The 27,400-nt window shown below is 54.0% G+C and overlaps 4 protein-coding genes across 4 annotated transcripts; all 4 read left to right on the top strand.

The window, feature by feature from the left end:
- Positions 1 to 2,586: 2,586 nt before the first annotated feature.
- LOC309801673 (Golgi-associated RAB2 interactor protein 4-like) lies at positions 2,587 to 3,399 on the top strand (the record flags this gene model as incomplete). The annotated part of the gene is made up of 1 exon (XM_082646748.1): positions 2,587 to 3,399. A coding segment is annotated over one exon (813 nt), but the record flags the coding sequence as incomplete, so codon positions are not given.
- A 4,787-nt stretch (positions 3,400 to 8,186) lies between these two features.
- On the top strand, positions 8,187 to 13,790 carry LOC309801672 (Golgi-associated RAB2 interactor protein 4-like; the record flags this gene model as incomplete). The annotated part of the gene is made up of 2 exons (XM_082646747.1): positions 8,187 to 9,029; positions 13,785 to 13,790. The coding sequence occupies 2 exons, from the start codon at positions 8,187 to 8,189 to the stop codon at positions 13,788 to 13,790; spliced, it is 849 nt and encodes a 282-aa protein (XP_082502873.1).
- LOC309801671 (Golgi-associated RAB2 interactor protein 4-like) lies at positions 13,787 to 14,566 on the top strand (the record flags this gene model as incomplete). The annotated part of the gene is made up of 1 exon (XM_082646746.1): positions 13,787 to 14,566. A coding segment is annotated over one exon (780 nt), but the record flags the coding sequence as incomplete, so codon positions are not given.
- Positions 14,567 to 19,391: 4,825 nt separating this feature from the next.
- On the top strand, positions 19,392 to 27,331 carry LOC309801670 (Golgi-associated RAB2 interactor protein 4-like; the record flags this gene model as incomplete). The annotated part of the gene is made up of 2 exons (XM_082646745.1): positions 19,392 to 20,234; positions 27,317 to 27,331. 2 exons carry the CDS (start codon positions 19,392 to 19,394, stop codon positions 27,329 to 27,331), a joined length of 858 nt encoding a protein of 285 aa, XP_082502871.1.
- Positions 27,332 to 27,400: the final 69 nt, after the last annotated feature.

Raw genomic sequence — 27,400 nt, 5'->3', positions numbered from 1 at the left:
CAGGATGGTCCTACAATCACCGTGGCAGTTGTGATGAAGTTATTGGCCAATGCCTTTCTCTTTTAATCACTTGTATTTATGCACAAAAATGATGTCAGAAAGGCTTGGCATCTTTAAAGGACATTTATTTAAGGTAAAGTACAAGAACACTTGTTTGGTTATTAGGAAAAGAAGGAACGATATGCCTATTTTACAGATGAGAACACTGAGGCTCAGAGAAGGTAACCTGCTGCAGTCGCACAATGGGATCTTTGCAGAACAGTGATCCACCAGCCCACTTCTCTATGCAAAGCCCTGTCTGTAGTATGCGAAGGAAACAAGCAAACAAGCCTGAGCTAGGACCAGCACAAGAACCCGCGGCACCACCATCCTTACCATCATGTTCCAACACTACAGAGATGAGCATCAATTTTACTAGATTGAGGGGAGGGAGGGGTGGGGGCCGGGAGCCGGTTTTCGAACTTCAGTGAGCTCACAGCTCTTAGCTGGCCTTATCTCGAGAGCATCCAGTCCACCCTTGAGCTGTGTCTGGCTCCCAGGCTTCTACCTCTAGCCTCTGGCATGACCCGGGCTGCGGCCAGAAACAGGCTCCCACCTGGAATTCCAGCGTTCACTCCTGGAACGTCCAGCATCCAGTCCTCCTCCAGCCACTAATTCAACTTTTGAATGCCCTGCTCACAAGGGTTTCTCCACACCAAATCTGCAGGAACTTTTTTCTTCTGGGGCTCCAAAACCAAATCCTTAAACCTCACATGAGGGAGAGTATTTGTTAGGTCAGAGCATCCTTGTTGATTGGACCTCCAGTTTGTGACTTCCACAGACCTCATCACGGGAGGCTGGGGAGAGGTCTCTTCTGTTGGTGGACGGAATGGTGGGCACTTGGTGGGGAGCACTGATGAGAAAGGGAGCCAGCCCAAGACCTACACATATGCACTGTTTCCCCTGGCCAAACAAGGTTCCTGACCCCAGAATTAACCCAGAGTTTCCCAGAAGACTAGGAGCTGCAGGGAGCCGCAATTAATGCTTTACTCTCCACCAGCTTTTCCTTGGACCCAAGGAGGAGAAATTACAAAAAGATCACATCACACTCCTTTGATCTGATGATTTCCACACAGGCAAGTGCAGGGAAACACTAGTCTGAAGGAAGAAAATGCATTAAAAACACGTGCACAGGGACTTCCCTGGTGGCGCAGTGGTTAAGGATCCGCCTGCCGACGCAGGGGACCCAGGTTCGAGCCCTGGTCCAGGAAGATCCCACATGCCACGGAGCAACTAAGCCCGTGCGCCACAACTACTGAGCCTGTGCTCTAGAGCCCGCGAGCCACAACTACCGAAGCCCGCACGCCTAGAGCCCGTGCTCCCCAACAAGAGAAGCCAACAATAAATAATAAAATAAATTTACGGGGAAAACAACACGTGCATAGCCCTTAGCTGTTTATAAAGTTCTTGAATGTGTGTGCCCCCTTCCGATTCTCACGTCTTTCCACTTTGCGGATAAGCAAGCGGAAGTTCAGAGCATTTGAAGGACTTGCTCAAGGTGGCAGGTGATGGTGCAGAGAGGGAGCTACCTCGGTGCAACAACTTTCAGACAGTGTGCCACCCCGGTCCCGCACAGAGGTACACAGATGGTGGAGGAGACAGGACAGCACGAGTCATGATCACAACTCTGAGTGACAAATACAATGAGAGACGTGTGTTTGGGGACTGGATCTATTCAGAGGAGGGGGTCTGGGGCATGGGAAGGAGTTCTGGGTTAGGGAAGGCTTCACAGGGGAACTGGCACTCACCATCGTCCACGTTTACTGAGATTTTATGAAAGGACAGAGTAAGGACCGCCACTGCCAACTCTGCCCTATTCGATACAATTAAACCATGAGCTTAAATGGTTCAAATTGATCCCATCGTCTTACATTGCTATAGATTTCATCCAGTAGCTGAATTTGGGGGAGGAAAAGAAAAAGGACCCACACAAAACTTTCCCACTTGAAGACATTTTTATTTTGGTAACGCACCTGAGTCCCTGGCAGGATGGGCCTGTCCTCCGTGGGGGCAATGGGGTGTTTGGGAGAGGATGGGGGCCCTGCCCTGAGGGGGCAGCTGGGGGATGAGGCAAAGGGCTCTGTGACAGTGATAGGTCACAAAGGGCTTTGTGACACTGATAGGTCACAAAGGGCATCAGAGGATAAATAGGCTGTGCCAGGGGGTTAGGCTGACAAAGTGGTTACTTCTCTCACTAGGACGGAAGTTCACCACAGCCTCTTGGGGAGATAAAAACCCAGAAGCAGAAGTGAGGTGAGGCGGAGGGGGAGCCTACCGTACCTCTCGACACACTTGAAGAGATTCAGCCTGGGCTCCAGGTGCCCTACAGCGTCCCAACTGTGATCATCTGTGCCCCTACACACACCCCTGCCTCTGGGAGACCCGGAGGCAAACGTGGGGGCCTGTGGGGCGGGCTTGGAAGACCTGCCACAGGGCCGCGTGTGTGACGCAGGAGCATCACAGCTCGCTCTTCTGCCAGTGAGGCCGAGGGAGGGAAGGGCCAGGGAGCCGCCTTAACCGCGCTGCCTGTCGTGATCAAAGACAGCCATGAGTGGGGACTCTCTGCTCCCGTATCACACGGCCCGGAGCAGCACCTGGGTGGACCTGTTCAACACCACCACGGGGAAGCTGCAGCAGCAACTGCACAAGGGCGAATACGACCACTTCAAGTACGCGCCGATATTCGAGAGCGACTTCATCCAGGTCACGAAGAGGGGAGAAGCGATTGACGTGCACAACTGGGGCGGCCTGGTGACCATGGGCATCACATCCACCAGCCCCGTCCTCCCGCTCCCAGACATCATGCTGCTGGCCCAACGGGCCACCGGCTGTGAAAAGCACGCCGAGTGCAGCCAGGCCACCAAGGGCAAGAGCCACAAGGCTGCAAAGACCTTAGAGCTCACCAGGCTCCTTCCCTTGGAGTTCGTGAGGATCTCCACTCACAATCGTGAGAAACAACAGCTGCGTGTGAAGCTTGCCACTGGCCGCTGCTTCTACCTGCAGCTGTGTCCCCCTCTGGACGCGCGGGAAGACCTCTTCGCCGATTGGGAACAGCTGATTTACCTCCTGCGAACACCAGTGGACAGTGAAAGCAACACCTATGCCGTTCCCGTCTGGGACATGCCCTGCATGCCTGTGTTCGGGGAGCAGCAGGACGGGAGGAGCCCGGCCGTGGAGGATTTCCAAGGAAAGGGGCATCAGGACCAGGTGAACGTCAGCAGCCTGCACACGTGCCCTGAGGTGGCCGGGGCCACGCCTGCAGCTTTTGCTGGGGGGCACGGAATCCAACTGGACTCCCACAAGCCCGATACCGTGCCCGATGTGGCCACTGCGAAAGCAAAACCTACTACAGGGCTCGACAAAGCATCAGCATCGCAGTCAACGATTAAGGTGGAGACAGCAGGGATGGCAGGAGGCACCGCAGCGGGTGCTTTGAGCATGGCAGTGATCAAGTCTCCTGCCGCTGAAGAGCGGAGCACGGCCATAGCAGCCACAGCCAGCGACGGGCCCGGAGGAAGCAAAACCAACAGAGCCACTGGGGACACTGCCACAACATCCCTGAGGAGCGGGAAAACGGCCTTGGCAGGTGCTGAGAACAATTCAGAGTATGCTTCCAGCACGTCCACCAGCCTCTCCCCAGGGGCCGGCATGACTGTGGTCGGAGCAGAACCTACCAGCAAGACTGTCAAAGCAAGAGCCGACAAGGACGATGAGGGGACCCTCGTCTCAAGCTTGCCACAGGAAGGCAAAGTGAGCGAACAGGATGGCAGCTCACAGAGAGTGTCCCAGGCCTGCAAGGGAAGAAGGGAGAGGAGGGAGCACTGGGGAGAGGACAGAGCTCTGACGAGCCCCAAGCTCTGCAGTTCCGTGGAAAGCCACCACAAGGCAGCGGGGAGCAAGACAATCCCCAAAGCAGCTGGCCCGTGCTCAGGCGGCCGCAGAGCCACTAGAGAGGACCAAAAGGCCAAAGGCCACGGCAGCCCGGGGGGCAGCGAGCAGGGCGCTGCTCCCAAAGGCATCAGCCGTGCTCCTATCACCAGTGAGTCCAAGACCTCGCACAAATCGGGCAGGAGCTTATCTCCAGCGCGTTCAGGTCCCACCACCAACATACTCAGCAGGATCAGCTCTTTCTTCAGGAATGTGAGAGCCAGACTTACAAAAAAGACAGTGGCCTCATCACGAAATAAACATGGGAGCATCCTGGCGGAGCCAGTGGAAGGGACCCGAGTGGAGGCCATGACAGAGACAGCAGAGAGTGGCCAGGGCCTGGAAATCACCGGTGTGACATCTGAGACCATGGAGCCAGTGACCGTTGAAGCCCATCAATAGGACCTAGAGCTGGGAGCTGCAAAGGGGAACAGGGCTCTGGGAAATACCCCTGGAGAGCCCATTTCAGCTTCCTTACTGCAATTTAAATAAAAAAAACATACAGTCTGAGAACGCATGCAGTGTTTTGTCTGAATTTCTAGGTCCCGAAGCCCAGCCGTAGCCTCACAGTGGATTCTGTGATGTCAGCTGTGCCACAGTCTGAGACCCAGTGTCCAGGCAAGGGCAGCCCCGCCTCACACGCATGCTCAGCGCCAACAGCACTGCTCCATCTGGCTTCCACTCCTTTCTGGCTTTGCCCCCCAGGGCCATGGCTCAAAGTCAGACTATGGTCTGGGAAGCTCTCCTTCACTATCCCGCTATTCTTTGATTTTTTTTTTTTTTTTTTTTTTTTTGCGGTACGCGGGCCACTCACTGTTGTGGCCTCTCCCGTCACGGAGCACAGGCTCCGGACACGCAGGCCCAGCGGCCATGGCTCACGGGCCCAGCCGCTCCGCGGCCTGTGGGATCTTCCAGGACCGGGGCACGAACTCATGTTCCCTGCATCCTCAGGTGGACTCTCAATGACTGCGCCACCAGGGAATGCCCGCCCCTATTCTTTTAATAAACGCTTATTCCCCCTGAAGGTCTGTAAACAGAGCCAGAACAGGACTCATGTCCCCTCGGGCTATTCAGTGGACAGAAATAAGGGCGGCAGTATTAGCTAGCAATCAGAACAGCAAGCACTCTCATCTAGACTTAGCCGTTCCCTGCCCAGGTATATACCCTGGAGAAACACACATGGTCTAAGAAACAACTCTGAGAATGTTTAGAGCAAAAATAACTTAACAGCACAACACGGGCAACAGCCCAAATTTCCATCAGCAGAATTCATACAGCAGGATAGGATGAGATTGGCATATTCAATAGTGAAAAATAAATGAGCTACACACATTAGCATAGATCAACTTCTCATGGTTTTTAAAAACATCAAAAGAATGGGATACAGTTCCACTCATGGAACCATTCTGAAACAAGCTCAAACAACGGATTGCATAGGGTCCATGTTTAAAAAAACGGTAGCTAAACCTGAGGGAAGAGTAAACACAAAATTGAGGACAGTTTACTCTAGGGTGGAAAGGCTAAGTCAAGGAGGTTGACACAAGGCTGTTAGTGCTGCTGGGAATTGTTCTGTCTCTGAAGCAAGATGGTAGGTACACAGGTGTTGTAGTTTTCACATTTTACTAACTCTGAAATCAGGATGGTCCTACAATCACCGTGGCAGTTGTGATGAAGTTATTGGCCAATGCCTTTCTCTTTTAATCATTGTATTTATGCACAAAAATGATGTCAGAAAGGCTTGGCATCTTTAAAGGACATTTATTTAAGGTAAAGTACAAGAACACTTGTTTGGTTATTAGGAAAAGAAGGAACGATATGCCCATTTTACAGATGAGAACACTGAGGCTCAGAGAAGGTAACCTGCTGCAGTCGCACAATGGGATCTTTGCAGAACAGTGATCCACCAGCCCACTTCTCTATGCAAAGCCCTGTCTGTTGTATGCGAAGGAAGCAAGCAAACAAGCCTGAGCTAGGACCAGCACAAGAACCCGTGGCACCACCATCCTTACCATCATGTTCCAACACTACAGAGATGAGCATCAATTTTACTAGATTGAGGGGAGGGAGGGGTGGGGGCCGGGAGCCGGTTTTCGAACTTCAGTGAGCTCACAGCTCTTAGCTGGCCTTATCTCGAGAGCATCCAGTCCACCCTTGAGCTGTGTCTGGCTCCCAGGCTTCTACCTCTAGCCTCTGGCATGACCCGGGCTGCGGCCAGAAACAGGCTCCCACCTGGAATTCCAGCGTTCACTCCTGGAACGTCCAGCATCCAGTCCTCCTCCAGCCACTAATTCAACTTTTGAATGCCCTGCTCACAAGGGTTTCTCCACACCAAATCTGCAGGAACTTTTCTCTTCTGGGGCTCCAAAACCAAATCCTTAAACCTCACATGAGGGAGAGTATTTGTTAGGTCAGAGCATCCTTGTTGATTGGACCTCCAGTTTGTGACTTCCACAGACCTCATCACGGGAGGCTGGGGAGAGGTCTCTTCTGTTGGTGGACGGAATGGTGGGCACTTGGTGGGGAGCACTGATGAGAAAGGGAGCCAGCCCAAGACCTACACATATGCACTGTTTCCCCTGGCCAAACAAGGTTCCTGACCCCAGAATTAACCCAGAGTTTCCCAGAAGACTAGGAGCTGCAGGGAGCCGCAATTAATGCTTTACTCTCCACCAGCTTTTCCTTGGACCCAAGGAGGAGAAATTACAAAAAGATCACATCACACTCCTTTGATCTGATGATTTCCACACAGGCAAGTGCAGGGAAACACTAGTCTGAAGGAAGAAAATGCATTAAAAACACGTGCACAGGGACTTCCCTGGTGGCGCAGTGGTTAAGGATCCGCCTGCCGACGCAGGGGACCCAGGTTCGAGCCCTGGTCCAGGAAGATCCCACATGCCACGGAGCAACTAAGCCCGTGCGCCACAACTACTGAGCCTGTGCTCTAGAGCCCGCGAGCCACAACTACCGAAGCCCGCACGCCTAGAGCCCGTGCTCCCCAACAAGAGAAGCCAACAATAAATAATAAAATAAATTTACGGGGAAAACAACACGTGCATAGCCCTTAGCTGTTTATAAAGTTCTTGAATGTGTGTGCCCCCTTCCGATTCTCACGTCTTTCCACTTTGCGGATAAGCAAGCGGAAGTTCAGAGCATTTGAAGGACTTGCTCAAGGTGGCAGGTGATGGTGCAGAGAGGGAGCTACCTCGGTGCAACAACTTTCAGACAGTGTGCCACCCCGGTCCCGCACAGAGGTACACAGATGGTGGAGGAGACAGGACAGCACGAGTCATGATCACAACTCTGAGTGACAAATACAATGAGAGACGTGTGTTTGGGGACTGGATCTATTCAGAGGAGGGGGTCTGGGGCATGGGAAGGAGTTCTGGGTTAGGGAAGGCTTCACAGGGGAACTGGCACTCACCATCGTCCACGTTTACTGAGATTTTATGAAAGGACAGAGTAAGGACCGCCACTGCCAACTCTGCCCTATTCGATACAATTAAACCATGAGCTTAAATGGTTCAAATTGATCCCATCGTCTTACATTGCTATAGATTTCATCCAGTAGCTGAATTTGGGGGAGGAAAAGAAAAAGGACCCACACAAAACTTTCCCACTTGAAGACATTTTTATTTTGGTAACGCACCTGAGTCCCTGGCAGGATGGGCCTGTCCTCCGTGGGGGCAATGGGGTGTTTGGGAGAGGATGGGGGCCCTGCCCTGAGGGGGAAGCTGGGGGATGAGGCAAAGGGCTCTGTGACAGTGATAGGTCACAAAGGGCTTTGTGACACTGATAGGTCACAAAGGGCATCAGAGGATAAATAGGCTGTGCCAGGGGGTTAGGCTGACAAAGTGGTTACTTCTCTCACTAGGACGGAAGTTCACCACAGCCTCTTGGGGAGATAAAAACCCAGAAGCAGAAGTGAGGTGAGGCGGAGGGGGAGCCTACCGTACCTCTCGACACACTTGAAGAGATTCAGCCTGGGCTCCAGGTGCCCTACAGCGTCCCAACTGTGATCATCTGTGCCCCTACACACACCCCTGCCTCTGGGAGACCCGGAGGCAAACGTGGGGGCCTGTGGGGCGGGCTTGGAAGACCTGCCACAGGGCCGCGTGTGTGACGCAGGAGCATCACAGCTCGCTCTTCTGCCAGTGAGGCCGAGGGAGGGAAGGGCCAGGGAGCCGCCTTAACCGCGCTGCCTGTCGTGATCAAAGACAGCCATGAGTGGGGACTCTCTGCTCCCGTATCACACGGCCCGGAGCAGCACCTGGGTGGACCTGTTCAACACCACCACGGGGAAGCTGCAGCAGCAACTGCACAAGGGCGAATACGACCACTTCAAGTACGCGCCGATATTCGAGAGCGACTTCATCCAGGTCACGAAGAGGGGAGAAGCGATTGACGTGCACAACTGGGGCGGCCTGGTGACCATGGGCATCACATCCACCAGCCCCGTCCTCCCGCTCCCAGACATCATGCTGCTGGCCCAACGGGCCACCGGCTGTGAAAAGCACGCCGAGTGCAGCCAGGCCACCAAGGGCAAGAGCCACAAGGCTGCAAAGACCTTAGAGCTCACCAGGCTCCTTCCCTTGGAGTTCGTGAGGATCTCCACTCACAATCGTGAGAAACAACAGCTGCGTGTGAAGCTTGCCACTGGCCGCTGCTTCTACCTGCAGCTGTGTCCCCCTCTGGACGCGCGGGAAGACCTCTTCGCCGATTGGGAACAGCTGATTTACCTCCTGCGAACACCAGTGGACAGTGAAAGCAACACCTATGCCGTTCCCGTCTGGGACATGCCCTGCATGCCTGTGTTCGGGGAGCAGCAGGACGGGAGGAGCCCGGCCGTGGAGGATTTCCAAGGAAAGGGGCATCAGGACCAGGTGAACGTCAGCAGCCTGCACACGTGCCCTGAGGTGGCCGGGGCCACGCCTGCAGCTTTTGCTGGGGGGCACGGAATCCAACTGGACTCCCACAAGCCCGATACCGTGCCCGATGTGGCCACTGCGAAAGCAAAACCTACTACAGGGCTCGACAAAGCATCAGCATCGCAGTCAACGATTAAGGTGGAGACAGCAGGGATGGCAGGAGGCACCGCAGCGGGTGCTTTGAGCATGGCAGTGATCAAGTCTCCTGCCGCTGAAGAGCGGAGCACGGCCATAGCAGCCACAGCCAGCGACGGGCCCGGAGGAAGCAAAACCAACAGAGCCACTGGGGACACTGCCACAACATCCCTGAGGAGCGGGAAAACGGCCTTGGCAGGTGCTGAGAACAATTCAGAGTATGCTTCCAGCACGTCCACCAGCCTCTCCCCAGGGGCCGGCATGACTGTGGTCGGAGCAGAACCTACCAGCAAGACTGTCAAAGCAAGAGCCGACAAGGACGATGAGGGGACCCTCGTCTCAAGCTTGCCACAGGAAGGCAAAGTGAGCGAACAGGATGGCAGCTCACAGAGAGTGTCCCAGGCCTGCAAGGGAAGAAGGGAGAGGAGGGAGCACTGGGGAGAGGACAGAGCTCTGACGAGCCCCAAGCTCTGCAGTTCCGTGGAAAGCCACCACAAGGCAGCGGGGAGCAAGACAATCCCCAAAGCAGCTGGCCCGTGCTCAGGCGGCCGCAGAGCCACTAGAGAGGACCAAAAGGCCAAAGGCCACGGCAGCCCGGGGGGCAGCGAGCAGGGCGCTGCTCCCAAAGGCATCAGCCGTGCTCCTATCACCAGTGAGTCCAAGACCTCGCACAAATCGGGCAGGAGCTTATCTCCAGCGCGTTCAGGTCCCACCACCAACATACTCAGCAGGATCAGCTCTTTCTTCAGGAATGTGAGAGCCAGACTTACAAAAAAGACAGTGGCCTCATCACGAAATAAACATGGGAGCATCCTGGCGGAGCCAGTGGAAGGGACCCGAGTGGAGGCCATGACAGAGACAGCAGAGAGTGGCCAGGGCCTGGAAATCACCGGTGTGACATCTGAGACCATGGAGCCAGTGACCGTTGAAGCCCATCAATAGGACCTAGAGCTGGGAGCTGCAAAGGGGAACAGGGCTCTGGGAAATACCCCTGGAGAGCCCATTTCAGCTTCCTTACTGCAATTTAAATAAAAAAAACATACAGTCTGAGAACGCATGCAGTGTTTTGTCTGAATTTCTAGGTCCCGAAGCCCAGCCGTAGCCTCACAGTGGATTCTGTGATGTCAGCTGTGCCACAGTCTGAGACCCAGTGTCCAGGCAAGGGCAGCCCCGCCTCACACGCATGCTCAGCGCCAACAGCACTGCTCCATCTGGCTTCCACTCCTTTCTGGCTTTGCCCCCCAGGGCCATGGCTCAAAGTCAGACTATGGTCTGGGAAGCTCTCCTTCACTATCCCGCTATTCTTTGATTTTTTTTTTTTTTTTTTTTTTTTTGCGGTACGCGGGCCACTCACTGTTGTGGCCTCTCCCGTCACGGAGCACAGGCTCCGGACACGCAGGCCCAGCGGCCATGGCTCACGGGCCCAGCCGCTCCGCGGCCTGTGGGATCTTCCAGGACCGGGGCACGAACTCATGTTCCCTGCATCCTCAGGTGGACTCTCAATGACTGCGCCACCAGGGAATGCCCGCCCCTATTCTTTTAATAAACGCTTATTCCCCCTGAAGGTCTGTAAACAGAGCCAGAACAGGACTCATGTCCCCTCGGGCTATTCAGTGGACAGAAATAAGGGCGGCAGTATTAGCTAGCAATCAGAACAGCAAGCACTCTCATCTAGACTTAGCCGTTCCCTGCCCAGGTATATACCCTGGAGAAACACACATGGTCTAAGAAACAACTCTGAGAATGTTTAGAGCAAAAATAACTTAACAGCACAACACGGGCAACAGCCCAAATTTCCATCAGCAGAATTCATACAGCAGGATAGGATGAGATTGGCATATTCAATAGTGAAAAATAAATGAGCTACACACATTAGCATAGATCAACTTCTCATGGTTTTTAAAAACATCAAAAGAATGGGATACAGTTCCACTCATGGAACCATTCTGAAACAAGCTCAAACAACGGATTGCATAGGGTCCATGTTTAAAAAAACGGTAGCTAAACCTGAGGGAAGAGTAAACACAAAATTGAGGACAGTTTACTCTAGGGTGGAAAGGCTAAGTCAAGGAGGTTGACACAAGGCTGTTAGTGCTGCTGGGAATTGTTCTGTCTCTGAAGCAAGATGGTAGGTACACAGGTGTTGTAGTTTTCACATTTTACTAACTCTGAAATCAGGATGGTCCTACAATCACCGTGGCAGTTGTGATGAAGTTATTGGCCAATGCCTTTCTCTTTTAATCATTGTATTTATGCACAAAAATGATGTCAGAAAGGCTTGGCATCTTTAAAGGACATTTATTTAAGGTAAAGTACAAGAACACTTGTTTGGTTATTAGGAAAAGAAGGAACGATATGCCCATTTTACAGATGAGAACACTGAGGCTCAGAGAAGGTAACCTGCTGCAGTCGCACAATGGGATCTTTGCAGAACAGTGATCCACCAGCCCACTTCTCTATGCAAAGCCCTGTCTGTTGTATGCGAAGGAAGCAAGCAAACAAGCCTGAGCTAGGACCAGCACAAGAACCCGTGGCACCACCATCCTTACCATCATGTTCCAACACTACAGAGATGAGCATCAATTTTACTAGATTGAGGGGAGGGAGGGGTGGGGGCCGGGAGCCGGTTTTCGAACTTCAGTGAGCTCACAGCTCTTAGCTGGCCTTATCTCGAGAGCATCCAGTCCACCCTTGAGCTGTGTCTGGCTCCCAGGCTTCTACCTCTAGCCTCTGGCATGACCCGGGCTGCGGCCAGAAACAGGCTCCCACCTGGAATTCCAGCGTTCACTCCTGGAACGTCCAGCATCCAGTCCTCCTCCAGCCACTAATTCAACTTTTGAATGCCCTGCTCACAAGGGTTTCTCCACACCAAATCTGCAGGAACTTTTCTCTTCTGGGGCTCCAAAACCAAATCCTTAAACCTCACATGAGGGAGAGTATTTGTTAGGTCAGAGCATCCTTGTTGATTGGACCTCCAGTTTGTGACTTCCACAGACCTCATCACGGGAGGCTGGGGAGAGGTCTCTTCTGTTGGTGGACGGAATGGTGGGCACTTGGTGGGGAGCACTGATGAGAAAGGGAGCCAGCCCAAGACCTACACATATGCACTGTTTCCCCTGGCCAAACAAGGTTCCTGACCCCAGAATTAACCCAGAGTTTCCCAGAAGACTAGGAGCTGCAGGGAGCCGCAATTAATGCTTTACTCTCCACCAGCTTTTCCTTGGACCCAAGGAGGAGAAATTACAAAAAGATCACATCACACTCCTTTGATCTGATGATTTCCACACAGGCAAGTGCAGGGAAACACTAGTCTGAAGGAAGAAAATGCATTAAAAACACGTGCACAGGGACTTCCCTGGTGGCGCAGTGGTTAAGGATCCGCCTGCCGACGCAGGGGACCCAGGTTCGAGCCCTGGTCCAGGAAGATCCCACATGCCACGGAGCAACTAAGCCCGTGCGCCACAACTACTGAGCCTGTGCTCTAGAGCCCGCGAGCCACAACTACCGAAGCCCGCACGCCTAGAGCCCGTGCTCCCCAACAAGAGAAGCCAACAATAAATAATAAAATAAATTTACGGGGAAAACAACACGTGCATAGCCCTTAGCTGTTTATAAAGTTCTTGAATGTGTGTGCCCCCTTCCGATTCTCACGTCTTTCCACTTTGCGGATAAGCAAGCGGAAGTTCAGAGCATTTGAAGGACTTGCTCAAGGTGGCAGGTGATGGTGCAGAGAGGGAGCTACCTCGGTGCAACAACTTTCAGACAGTGTGCCACCCCGGTCCCGCACAGAGGTACACAGATGGTGGAGGAGACAGGACAGCACGAGTCATGATCACAACTCTGAGTGACAAATACAATGAGAGACGTGTGTTTGGGGACTGGATCTATTCAGAGGAGGGGGTCTGGGGCATGGGAAGGAGTTCTGGGTTAGGGAAGGCTTCACAGGGGAACTGGCACTCACCATCGTCCACGTTTACTGAGATTTTATGAAAGGACAGAGTAAGGACCGCCACTGCCAACTCTGCCCTATTCGATACAATTAAACCATGAGCTTAAATGGTTCAAATTGATCCCATCGTCTTACATTGCTATAGATTTCATCCAGTAGCTGAATTTGGGGGAGGAAAAGAAAAAGGACCCACACAAAACTTTCCCACTTGAAGACATTTTTATTTTGGTAACGCACCTGAGTCCCTGGCAGGATGGGCCTGTCCTCCGTGGGGGCAATGGGGTGTTTGGGAGAGGATGGGGGCCCTGCCCTGAGGGGGCAGCTGGGGGATGAGGCAAAGGGCTCTGTGACAGTGATAGGTCACAAAGGGCTTTGTGACACTGATAGGTCACAAAGGGCATCAGAGGATAAATAGGCTGTGCCAGGGGGTTAGGCTGACAAAGTGGTTACTTCTCTCACTAGGACGGAAGTTCACCACAGCCTCTTGGGGAGATAAAAACCCAGAAGCAGAAGTGAGGTGAGGCGGAGGGGGAGCCTACCGTACCTCTCGACACACTTGAAGAGATTCAGCCTGGGCTCCAGGTGCCCTACAGCGTCCCAACTGTGATCATCTGTGCCCCTACACACACCCCTGCCTCTGGGAGACCCGGAGGCAAACGTGGGGGCCTGTGGGGCGGGCTTGGAAGACCTGCCACAGGGCCGCGTGTGTGACGCAGGAGCATCACAGCTCGCTCTTCTGCCAGTGAGGCCGAGGGAGGGAAGGGCCAGGGAGCCGCCTTAACCGCGCTGCCTGTCGTGATCAAAGACAGCCATGAGTGGGGACTCTCTGCTCCCGTATCACACGGCCCGGAGCAGCACCTGGGTGGACCTGTTCAACACCACCACGGGGAAGCTGCAGCAGCAACTGCACAAGGGCGAATACGACCACTTCAAGTACGCGCCGATATTCGAGAGCGACTTCATCCAGGTCACGAAGAGGGGAGAAGCGATTGACGTGCACAACTGGGGCGGCCTGGTGACCATGGGCATCACATCCACCAGCCCCGTCCTCCCGCTCCCAGACATCATGCTGCTGGCCCAACGGGCCACCGGCTGTGAAAAGCACGCCGAGTGCAGCCAGGCCACCAAGGGCAAGAGCCACAAGGCTGCAAAGACCTTAGAGCTCACCAGGCTCCTTCCCTTGGAGTTCGTGAGGATCTCCACTCACAATCGTGAGAAACAACAGCTGCGTGTGAAGCTTGCCACTGGCCGCTGCTTCTACCTGCAGCTGTGTCCCCCTCTGGACGCGCGGGAAGACCTCTTCGCCGATTGGGAACAGCTGATTTACCTCCTGCGAACACCAGTGGACAGTGAAAGCAACACCTATGCCGTTCCCGTCTGGGACATGCCCTGCATGCCTGTGTTCGGGGAGCAGCAGGACGGGAGGAGCCCGGCCGTGGAGGATTTCCAAGGAAAGGGGCATCAGGACCAGGTGAACGTCAGCAGCCTGCACACGTGCCCTGAGGTGGCCGGGGCCACGCCTGCAGCTTTTGCTGGGGGGCACGGAATCCAACTGGACTCCCACAAGCCCGATACCGTGCCCGATGTGGCCACTGCGAAAGCAAAACCTACTACAGGGCTCGACAAAGCATCAGCATCGCAGTCAACGATTAAGGTGGAGACAGCAGGGATGGCAGGAGGCACCGCAGCGGGTGCTTTGAGCATGGCAGTGATCAAGTCTCCTGCCGCTGAAGAGCGGAGCACGGCCATAGCAGCCACAGCCAGCGACGGGCCCGGAGGAAGCAAAACCAACAGAGCCACTGGGGACACTGCCACAACATCCCTGAGGAGCGGGAAAACGGCCTTGGCAGGTGCTGAGAACAATTCAGAGTATGCTTCCAGCACGTCCACCAGCCTCTCCCCAGGGGCCGGCATGACTGTGGTCGGAGCAGAACCTACCAGCAAGACTGTCAAAGCAAGAGCCGACAAGGACGATGAGGGGACCCTCGTCTCAAGCTTGCCACAGGAAGGCAAAGTGAGCGAACAGGATGGCAGCTCACAGAGAGTGTCCCAGGCCTGCAAGGGAAGAAGGGAGAGGAGGGAGCACTGGGGAGAGGACAGAGCTCTGACGAGCCCCAAGCTCTGCAGTTCCGTGGAAAGCCACCACAAGGCAGCGGGGAGCAAGACAATCCCCAAAGCAGCTGGCCCGTGCTCAGGCGGCCGCAGAGCCACTAGAGAGGACCAAAAGGCCAAAGGCCACGGCAGCCCGGGGGGCAGCGAGCAGGGCGCTGCTCCCAAAGGCATCAGCCGTGCTCCTATCACCAGTGAGTCCAAGACCTCGCACAAATCGGGCAGGAGCTTATCTCCAGCGCGTTCAGGTCCCACCACCAACATACTCAGCAGGATCAGCTCTTTCTTCAGGAATGTGAGAGCCAGACTTACAAAAAAGACAGTGGCCTCATCACGAAATAAACATGGGAGCATCCTGGCGGAGCCAGTGGAAGGGACCCGAGTGGAGGCCATGACAGAGACAGCAGAGAGTGGCCAGGGCCTGGAAATCACCGGTGTGACATCTGAGACCATGGAGCCAGTGACCGTTGAAGCCCATCAATAGGACCTAGAGCTGGGAGCTGCAAAGGGGAACAGGGCTCTGGGAAATACCCCTGGAGAGCCCATTTCAGCTTCCTTACTGCAATTTAAATAAAAAAAACATACAGTCTGAGAACGCATGCAGTGTTTTGTCTGAATTTCTAGGTCCCGAAGCCCAGCCGTAGCCTCACAGTGGATTCTGTGATGTCAGCTGTGCCACAGTCTGAGACCCAGTGTCCAGGCAAGGGCAGCCCCGCCTCACACGCATGCTCAGCGCCAACAGCACTGCTCCATCTGGCTTCCACTCCTTTCTGGCTTTGCCCCCCAGGGCCATGGCTCAAAGTCAGACTATGGTCTGGGAAGCTCTCCTTCACTATCCCGCTATTCTTTTTTTTTTTTTTTTTTTTTTTTTTTTTTTTTTTGCGGTACGCGGGCCACTCACTGTTGTGGCCTCTCCCGTCACGGAGCACAGGCTCCGGACACGCAGGCCCAGCGGCCATGGCTCACGGGCCCAGCCGCTCCGCGGCCTGTGGGATCTTCCAGGACCGGGGCACGAACTCATGTTCCCTGCATCCTCAGGTGGACTCTCAATGACTGCGCCACCAGGGAATGCCCGCCCCTATTCTTTTAATAAACGCTTATTCCCCCTGAAGGTCTGTAAACAGAGCCAGAACAGGACTCATGTCCCCTCGGGCTATTCAGTGGACAGAAATAAGGGCGGCAGTATTAGCTAGCAATCAGAACAGCAAGCACTCTCATCTAGACTTAGCCGTTCCCTGCCCAGGTATATACCCTGGAGAAACACACATGGTCTAAGAAACAACTCTGAGAATGTTTAGAGCAAAAATAACTTAACAGCACAACACGGGCAACAGCCCAAATTTCCATCAGCAGAATTCATACAGCAGGATAGGATGAGATTGGCATATTCAATAGTGAAAAATAAATGAGCTACACACATTAGCATAGATCAACTTCTCATGGTTTTTAAAAACATCAAAAGAATGGGATACAGTTCCACTCATGGAACCATTCTGAAACAAGCTCAAACAACGGATTGCATAGGGTCCATGTTTAAAAAAACGGTAGCTAAACCTGAGGGAAGAGTAAACACAAAATTGAGGACAGTTTACTCTAGGGTGGAAAGGCTAAGTCAAGGAGGTTGACACAAGGCTGTTAGTGCTGCTGGGAATTGTTCTGTCTCTGAAGCAAGATGGTAGGTACACAGGTGTTGTAGTTTTCACATTTTACTAACTCTGAAATCAGGATGGTCCTACAATCACCGTGGCAGTTGTGATGAAGTTATTGGCCAATGCCTTTCTCTTTTAATCATTGTATTTATGCACAAAAATGATGTCAGAAAGGCTTGGCATCTTTAAAGGACATTTATTTAAGGTAAAGTACAAGAACACTTGTTTGGTTATTAGGAAAAGAAGGAACGATATGCCCATTTTACAGATGAGAACACTGAGGCTCAGAGAAGGTAACCTGCTGCAGTCGCACAATGGGATCTTTGCAGAACAGTGATCCACCAGCCCACTTCTCTATGCAAAGCCCTGTCTGTTGTATGCGAAGGAAGCAAGCAAACAAGCCTGAGCTAGGATCAGCACAAGAACCCGTGGCACCACCATCCTTACCATCATGTTCCAACACTACAGAGATGAGCATCAATTTTACTAGATTGAGGGGAGGGAGGGGTGGGGGCCGGGAGCCGGTTTTCGAACTTCAGTGAGCTCACAGCTCTTAGCTGGCCTTATCTCGAGAGCATCCAGTCCACCCTTGAGCTGTGTCTGGCTCCCAGGCTTCTACCTCTAGCCTCTGGCATGACCCGGGCTGCGGCCAGAAACAGGCTCCCACCTGGAATTCCAGCGTTCACTCCTGGAACGTCCAGCATCCAGTCCTCCTCCAGCCACTAATTCAACTTTTGAATGCCCTGCTCACAAGGGTTTCTCCACACCAAATCTGCAGGAACTTTTCTCTTCTGGGGCTCCAAAACCAAATCCTTAAACCTCACATGAGGGAGAGTATTTGTTAGGTCAGAGCATCCTTGTTGATTGGACCTCCAGTTTGTGACTTCCACAGACCTCATCACGGGAGGCTGGGGAGAGGTCTCTTCTGTTGGTGGACGGAATGGTGGGCACTTGGTGGGGAGCACTGATGAGAAAGGGAGCCAGCCCAAGACCTACACATATGCACTGTTTCCCCTGGCCAAACAAGGTTCCTGACCCCAGAATTAACCCAGAGTTTCCCAGAAGACTAGGAGCTGCAGGGAGCCGCAATTAATGCTTTACTCTCCACCAGCTTTTCCTTGGACCCAAGGAGGAGAAATTACAAAAAGATCACATCACACTCCTTTGATCTGATGATTTCCACACAGGCAAGTGCAGGGAAACACTAGTCTGAAGGAAGAAAATGCATTAAAAACACGTGCACAGGGACTTCCCTGGTGGCGCAGTGGTTAAGGATCCGCCTGCCGACGCAGGGGACCCAGGTTCGAGCCCTGGTCCAGGAAGATCCCACATGCCACGGAGCAACTAAGCCCGTGCGCCACAACTACTGAGCCTGTGCTCTAGAGCCCACGAGCCACAACTACCGAAGCCCGCACGCCTAGAGCCCGTGCTCCCCAACAAGAGAAGCCAAAAATAAATAATAAAATAAATTTACGGGAAAAACAACACGTGCATAGCCCTTAGCTGTTTATAAAGTTCTTGAATGTGTGTGCCCCCTTCCGATTCTCACGTCTTTCCACTTTGCGGATAAGCAAGCGGAAGTTCAGAGCATTTGAAGGACTTGCTCAAGGTGGCAGGTGATGGTGCAGAGAGGGAGCTACCTCGGTGCAACAACTTTCAGACAGTGTGCCACCCCGGTCCCGCACAGAGGTACACAGATGGTGGAGGAGACAGGACAGCACGAGTCATGATCACAACTCTGAGTGACAAATACAATGAGAGACGTGTGTTTGTGGACTGGATCTATTCAGAGGAGGGGGTCTGGGGCATGGGAAGGAGTTCTGGGTTAGGGAAGGCTTCACAGGGGAACTGGCACTCACCATCGTCCACGTTTACTGAGATTTTATGAAAGGACAGAGTAAGGACCGCCACTGCCAACTCTGCCCTATTCGATACAATTAAACCATGAGCTTAAATGGTTCAAATTGATCCCATCGTCTTACATTGCTATAGATTTCATCCAGTAGCTGAATTTGGGGGAGGAAAAGAAAAAGGACCCACACAAAACTTTCCCACTTGAAGACATTTTTATTTTGGTAACGCACCTGAGTCCCTGGCAGGATGGGCCTGTCCTCCGTGGGGGCAATGGGGTGTTTGGGAGAGGATGGGGGCCCTGCCCTGAGGGGGCAGCTGGGGGATGAGGCAAAGGGCTCTGTGACAGTGATAGGTCACAAAGGGCTTTGTGACACTGATAGGTCACAAAGGGCATCAGAGGATAAATAGGCTGTGCCAGGGGGTTAGGCTGACAAAGTGGTTACTTCTCTCACTAGGACGGAAGTTCACCACAGCCTCTTGGGGAGATAAAAACCCAGAAGCAGAAGTGAGGTGAGGCGGAGGGGGAGCCTACCGTACCTCTCGACACACTTGAAGAGATTCAGCCTGGGCTCCAGGTGCCCTACAGCGTCCCAACTGTGATCATCTGTGCCCCTACACACACCCCTGCCTCTGGGAGACCCGGAGGCAAACGTGGGGGCCTGTGGGGCGGGCTTGGAAGACCTGCCACAGGGCCGCGTGTGTGACGCAGGAGCATCACAGCTCGCTCTTCTGCCAGTGAGGCCGAGGGAGGGAAGGGCCAGGGAGCCGCCTTAACCGCGCTGCCTGTCGTGATCAAAGACAGCCATGAGTGGGGACTCTCTGCTCCCGTATCACACGGCCCGGAGCAGCACCTGGGTGGACCTGTTCAACACCACCACGGGGAAGCTGCAGCAGCAACTGCACAAGGGCGAATACGACCATTTCAAGTACGCGCCGATATTCGAGAGCGACTTCATCCAGGTCACGAAGAGGGGAGAAGCGATTGACGTGCACAACTGGGGCGGCCTGGTGACCATGGGCATCACATCCACCAGCCCCGTCCTCCCGCTCCCAGACATCATGCTGCTGGCCCAACGGGCCACCGGCTGTGAAAAGCACGCCGAGCGCAGCCAGGCCACCAAGGGCAAGAGCCACAAGGCTGCAAAGACCTTAGAGCTCACCAGGCTCCTTCCCTTGGAGTTCGTGAGGATCTCCACTCACAATCGTGAGAAACAACAGCTGCGTGTGAAGCTTGCCACTGGCCGCTGCTTCTACCTGCAGCTGTGTCCCCCTCTGGACGCGCGGGAAGACCTCTTCGCCGAGTGGGAACAGCTGATTTACCTCCTGCGACCACCAGTGGACAGTGAAAGCAACACCTATGCCGTTCCCGTCTGGGACATGCCCTGCATGCCTGTGTTCGGGGAGCAGCAGGACGGGAGGAGCCCGGCCGTGGAGGATTTCCAAGGAAAGGGGCATCAGGACCAGGTGAATGTCAGCAGCCTGCACACGTGCCCTGAGGTGGCCGGGGCCACGCCTGCAGCTTTTGCTGGGGGGCACGGAATCCAACTGGACTCCCACAAGCCCGATACCATGCCCGATGTGGCCACTGCGAAAGCAAAACCTACTACAGGGCTCGACAAAGCATCAGCATCGCAGTCAACGATTAAGGTGGAGACAGCAGGGATGGCAGGAGGCACCGCAGCGGGTGCTTTGAGCATGGCAGTGATCAAGTCTCCTGCCGCTGAAGAGCGGAGCACGGCCATAGCAGCCACAGCCAGCGACGGGCCCGGAGGAAGCAAAACCAACAGAGCCACTGGGGACACTGCCACAACATCCCTGAGGAGCGGGAAAACGGCCTTGGCAGGTGCTGAGAACAATTCAGAGTATGCTTCCAGCACGTCCACCAGCCTCTCCCCAGGGGCCGGCATGACTGTGGTCGGAGCAGAACCTACCAGCAAGACTGTCAAAGCAAGAGCCGACAAGGACGATGAGGGGACCCTCGTCTCAAGCTTGCCACAGGAAGGCAAAGTGAGCGAACAGGATGGCAGCTCACAGAGAGTGTCCCAGGCCCGCAAGGGAAGAAGGGAGAGGAGGGAGCACTGGGGAGAGGACAGAGCTCTGACGAGCCCCAAGCTCTGCAGTTCCGTGGAAAGCCACCACAAGGCAGCGGGGAGCAAGACAATCCCCAAAGCAGCTGGCCCGTGCTCAGGCGGCCGCAGAGCCACTAGAGAGGACCAAAAGGCCAAAGGCCACGGCAGCCCGGGGGGCAGCGAGCAGGGCGCTGCTCCCAAAGGCATCAGCCGTGCTCCTATCACCAGTGAGTCCAAGACCTCGCACAAATCGGGCAGGAGCTTATCTCCAGCGCGTTCAGGTCCCACCACCAACATACTCAGCAGGATCAGCTCTTTCTTCAGGAATGTGAGAGCCAGACTTACAAAAAAGACAGTGGCCTCATCACGAAATAAACATGGGAGCATCCTGGCGGAGCCAGTGGAAGGGACCCGAGTGGAGGCCATGACAGAGACAGCAGAGAGTGGCCAGGGCCTGGAAATCACCGGTGTGACATCTGAGACCATGGAGCCAGTGACCGTTGAAGCCCATCAATAGGACCTAGAGCTGGGAGCTGCAAAGGGGAACAGGGCTCTGGGAAATACCCCTGGAGAGCCCATTTCAGCTTCCTTACTGCAATTTAAATAAAAAAAACATACAGTCTGAGAACGCATGCAGTGTTTTGTCTGAATTTCTAGGTCCCGAAGCCCAGCCGTAGCCTCACAGTGGATTCTGTGATGTCAGCTGTGCCACAGTCTGAGACCCAGTGTCCAGGCAAGGGCAGCCCCGCCTCACACGCATGCTCAGCGCCAACAGCACTGCTCCATCTGGCTTCCACTCCTTTCTGGCTTTGCCCCCCAGGGCCATGGCTCAAAGTCAGACTATGGTCTGGGAAGCTCTCCTTCACTATCCCGCTATTCTTTTTTTTTTTTTTTTTTTTTTTGCGGTACGCGGGCCACTCACTGTTGTGGCCTCTCCCGTCACGGAGCACAGGCTCCGGACACGCAGGCCCAGCGGCCATGGCTCACGGGCCCAGCCGCTCCGCGGCCTGTGGGATCTTCCAGGACCGGGGCACGAACTCATGTTCCCTGCATCCTCAGGTGGACTCTCAATGACTGCGCCACCAGGGAATGCCCACCCCTATTCTTTTAATAAACGCTTATTCCCCCTGAAAGTCTGTAAACAGAGCCAGAACAGGACTCATGTCCCCTCGGGCTATTCAGTGGACAGAAATAAGGGCGGCAGTATTAGCTAGCAATCAGAACAGCAAGCACTCTCATCTAGACTTAGCCGTTCCCTGCCCAGGTATATACCCTGGAGAAACACACATGGTCTAAGAAACAACTCTGAGAATGTTTAGAGCAAAAATAACTTAACAGCACAACACGGGCAACAGCCCAAATTTCCATCAGCAGAATTCATACAGCAGGATAGGATGAGATTGGCATATTCAATAGTGAAAAATAAATGAGCTACACACATTAGCATAGATCAACTTCTCATGGTTTTTAAAAACATCAAAAGAATGGGATACAGTTCCACTCATGGAACCATTCTGAAACAAGCTCAAACAACGGATTGCATAGGGTCCATGTTTAAAAAAACGGTAGCTAAACCTGAGGGAAGAGTAAACACAAAATTGAGGACAGTTTACTCTAGGGTGGAAAGGCTAGCTCAAGGAGGTTGACACAAGGCTGTTAGTGCTGCTGGGAATTGTTCTGTCTCGGAAGCAAGATGGTAGGTACACAGGTGTTGTAGTTTTCACATTTTACTAACTCTGAAATCAGGATGGTCCTACAATCACCGTGGCAGTTGTGATGAAGTTATTGGCCAATGCCTTTCTCTTTTAATCACTTGTATTTATGCACAAAAATGATGTCAGAAAGGCTTGGCATCTTTAAAGGACATTTATTTAAGGTAAAGTACAAGAACACTTGTTTGGTTATTAGGAAAAGAAGGAACGATATGCCCATTTTACAGATGAGAACACTGAGGCTCAGAGAAGGTAACCTGCTGCAGTCGCACAATGGGATCTTTGCAGAACAGTGATCCACCAGCCCACTTCTCTATGCAAAGCCCTGTCTGTAGTATGCGAAGGAAACAAGCAAACAAGCCTGAGCTAGGACCAGCACAAGAACCCGCGGCACCACCATCCTTACCATCATGTTCCAACACTACAGAGATGAGCATCAATTTTACTAGATTGAGGGGACGGAGGGGTGGGGGCCGGGAGCTGGTTTTCGAACTTCAGTGAGCTCACAGCTCTTAGCTGGCCTTATCTCGAGAGCATCCAGTCCACCCTTGAGCTGTGTCTGGCTCCCAGGCTTCTACCTCTAGCCTCTGGCATGACCCGGGCTGCGGCCAGAAACAGGCTCCCACCTGGAATTCCAGCGTTCACTCCTGGAACGTCCAGCATCCTGTCCTCCTCCAGCCACTAATTCAACTTTTGAATGCCCTGCTCACAAGGGTTTCTCCACACCAAATCTGCAGGAACTTTTTTCTTCTGGGGCTCCAAAACCAAATCCTTAAACCTCACATGAGGGAGAGTATTTGTTCGGTCAGAACATCCTTGTTGATTGGACCTCCAGTTTGTGACTTCCACAGACCTCATCACGGGAGGCTGGGGAGAGGTCTCTTCTGTTGGTGGACGGAATGGTGGGCACTTGGTGGGGAGCACTGATGAGAAAGGGAGCCAGCCCAAGACCTACACATATGCACTGTTTCCCCTGGCCAAACAAGGTTCCTGACCCCAGAATTAACCCAGAGTTTCCCAGAAGACTAGGAGCTGCAGGGAGCCGCAATTAATGCTTTACTCTCCACCAGCTTTTCCTTGGACCCAAGGAGGAGAAATTACAAAAAGATCACATCACACTCCTTTGATCTGATGATTTCCACACAGGCAAGTGCAGGGAAACACTAGTCTGAAGGAAGAAAATGCATTAAAAACACGTGCACAGGGACTTCCCTGGTGGCGCAGTGGTTAAGGATCCGCCTGCCGACGCAGGGGACCCAGGTTCGAGCCCTGGTCCAGGAAGATCCCACATGCCACGGAGCAACTAAGCCCGTGCGCCACAACTACTGAGCCTGTGCTCTAGAGCCCGCGAGCCACAACTACCGAAGCCCGCACGCCTAGAGCCCGTGCTCCCCAACAAGAGAAGCCAACAATAAATAATAAAATAAATTTACGGGGAAAACAACACGTGCATAGCCCTTAGCTGTTTATAAAGTTCTTGAATGTGTGTGCCCCCTTCCGATTCTCACGTCTTTCCACTTTGCGGATAAGCAAGCGGAAGTTCAGAGCATTTGAAGGACTTGCTCAAGGTGGCAGGTGATGGTGCAGAGAGGGAGCTACCTCGGTGCAACAACTTTCAGACAGTGTGCCACCCCGGTCCCGCACAGAGGTACACAGATGGTGGAGGAGACAGGACAGCACGAGTCATGATCACAACTCTGAGTGACAAATACAATGAGAGACGTGTGTTTGGGGACTGGATCTATTCAGAGGAGGGGGTCTGGGGCATGGGAAGGAGTTCTGGGTTAGGGAAGGCTTCACAGGGGAACTGGCACTCACCATCGTCCACGTTTACTGAGATTTTATGAAAGGACAGAGTAAGGACCGCCACTGCCAACTCTGCCCTATTCGATACAATTAAACCATGAGCTTAAATGGTTCAAATTGATCCCATCGTCTTACATTGCTATAGATTTCATCCAGTAGCTGAATTTGGGGGAGGAAAAGAAAAAGGACCCACACAAAACTTTCCCACTTGAAGATATTTTTATTTTGGTAACGCACCTGAGTCCCTGGCAGGATGGGCCTGTCCTCCGTGGGGGCAATGGGGTGTTTGGGAGAGGATGGGGGCCCTGCCCTGAGGGGGCAGCTGGGGGATGAGGCAAAGGGCTCTGTGACAGTGATAGGTCACAAAGGGCTTTGTGACACTGATAGGTCACAAAGGGCATCAGAGGATAAATAGGCTGTGCCAGGGGGTTAGGCTGACAAAGTGGTTACTTCTCTCACTAGGACGGAAGTTCACCACAGCCTCTTGGGGAGATAAAAACCCAGAAGCAGAAGTGAGGTGAGGCGGAGGGGGAGGCTACCGTACCTCTCGACACACTTGAAGAGATTCAGCCTGGGCTCCAGGTGCCCTACAGCGTCCCAACTGTGATCATCTGTGCCCCTACACACACCCCTGCCTCTGGGAGACCCGGAGGCAAACGTGGGGGCCTGTGGGGCGGGCTTGGAAGACCTGCCACAGGGCCGCGTGTGTGACGCAGGAGCATCACAGCTCGCTCTTCTGCCAGTGAGGCCGAGGGAGGGAAGGGCCAGGGAGCCGCCTTAACCGCGCTGCCTGTCGTGATCAAAGACAGCCATGAGTGGGGACTCTCTGCTCCCGTATCACACGGCCCGGAGCAGCACCTGGGTGGACCTGTTCAACACCACCACGGGGAAGCTGCAGCAGCAACTGCACAAGGGCGAATACGACCACTTCAAGTACGCGCCGATATTCGAGAGCGACTTCATCCAGGTCACGAAGAGGGGAGAAGCGATTGACGTGCACAACTGGGGCGGCCTGGTGACCATGGGCATCACATCCACCAGCCCCGTCCTCCCGCTCCCAGACATCATGCTGCTGGCCCAACGGGCCACCGGCTGTGAAAAGCACGCCGAGTGCAGCCAGGCCACCAAGGGCAAGAGCCACAAGGCTGCAAAGACCTTAGAGCTCACCAGGCTCCTTCCCTTGGAGTTCGTGAGGATCTCCACTCACAATCGTGAGAAACAACAGCTGCGTGTGAAGCTTGCCACTGGCCGCTGCTTCTACCTGCAGCTGTGTCCCCCTCTGGACGCGCGGGAAGACTTCTTCGCCGATTGGGAACAGCTGATTTACCTCCTGCGAACACCAGTGGACAGTGAAAGCAACACCTATGCCGTTCCCGTCTGGGACATGCCCTGCATGCCTGTGTTCGGGGAGCAGCAGGACGGGAGGAGCCCGGCCGTGGAGGATTTCCAAGGAAAGGGGCATCAGGACCAGGTGAACGTCAGCAGCCTGCACACGTGCCCTGAGGTGGCCGGGGCCACGCCTGCAGCTTTTGCTGGGGGGCACGGAATCCAACTGGACTCCCACAAGCCCGATACCGTGCCCGATGTGGCCACTGCGAAAGCAAAACCTACTACAGGGCTCGACAAAGCATCAGCATCGCAGTCAACGATTAAGGTGGAGACAGCAGGGATGGCAGGAGGCACCGCAGCGGGTGCTTTGAGCATGGCAGTGATCAAGTCTCCTGCCGCTGAAGAGCGGAGCACGGCCATAGCAGCCACAGCCAGCGACGGGCCCGGAGGAAGCAAAACCAACAGAGCCACTGGGGACACTGCCACAACATCCCTGAGGAGCGGGAAAACGGCCTTGGCAGGTGCTGAGAACAATTCAGAGTATGCTTCCAGCACGTCCACCAGCCTCTCCCCAGGGGCCGGCATGACTGTGGTCGGAGCAGAACCTACCAGCAAGACTGTCAAAGCAAGAGCCGACAAGGACGATGAGGGGACCCTCGTCTCAAGCTTGCCACAGGAAGGCAAAGTGAGCGAACAGGATGGCAGCTCACAGAGAGTGTCCCAGGCCTGCAAGGGAAGAAGGGAGAGGAGGGAGCACTGGGGAGAGGACAGAGCTCTGACGAGCCCCAAGCTCTGCAGTTCCGTGGAAAGCCACCACAAGGCAGCGGGGAGCAAGACAATCCCCAAAGCAGCTGGCCCGTGCTCAGGCGGCCGCAGAGCCACTAGAGAGGACCAAAAGGCCAAAGGCCACGGCAGCCCGGGGGGCAGCGAGCAGGGCGCTGCTCCCAAAGGCATCAGCCGTGCTCCTATCACCAGTGAGTCCAAGACCTCGCACAAATCGGGCAGGAGCTTATCTCCAGCGCGTTCAGGTCCCACCACCAACATACTCAGCAGGATCAGCTCTTTCTTCAGGAATGTGAGAGCCAGACTTACAAAAAAGACAGTGGCCTCATCACGAAATAAACATGGGAGCATCCTGGCGGAGCCAGTGGAAGGGACCCGAGTGGAGGCCATGACAGAGACAGCAGAGAGTGGCCAGGGCCTGGAAATCACCGGTGTGACATCTGAGACCATGGAGCCAGTGACCGTTGAAGCCCATCAATAGGACCTAGAGCTGGGAGCTGCAAAGGGGAACAGGGCTCTGGGAAATACCCCTGGAGAGCCCATTTCAGCTTCCTTACTGCAATTTAAATAAAAAAAACATACAGTCTGAGAACGCATGCAGTGTTTTGTCTGAATTTCTAGGTCCCGAAGCCCAGCCGTAGCCTCACAGTGGATTCTGTGATGTCAGCTGTGCCACAGTCTGAGACCCAGTGTCCAGGCAAGGGCAGCCCCGCCTCACACGCATGCTCAGCGCCAACAGCACTGCTCCATCTGGCTTCCACTCCTTTCTGGCTTTGCCCCCCAGGGCCATGGCTCAAAGTCAGACTATGGTCTGGGAAGCTCTCCTTCACTATCCCGCTATTCTTTGTTTTTTTTTTTTTTTTTTTTTTTTTTGCAGTACGCGGGCCACTCACTGTTGTGGCCTCTCCCGTCACGGAGCACAGGCTCCGGACACGCAGGCCCAGCGGCCATGTCTCACGGGCCCAGCCGCTCCGCGGCCTGTGGGATCTTCCAGGACCGGGGCACCAACTCATGTTCCTTGCATCCTCAGGTGGACTCTCAATGACTGCGCCACCAGGGAATGCCCGCCCCTATTCTTTTAATAAACGCTTATTCCCCCTGAAGGTCTGTAAAC

The sequence above is a fragment of the Mesoplodon mirus genome (assembly GCF_964341445.2).
Source record: "Mesoplodon mirus genome assembly, contig: SUPER_3_unloc_2, whole genome shotgun sequence".
Classification (NCBI taxonomy): Eukaryota; Metazoa; Chordata; class Mammalia; order Artiodactyla; family Ziphiidae; genus Mesoplodon; species Mesoplodon mirus.
This window is presented reverse-complemented; position numbering and strand designations above follow the sequence as displayed.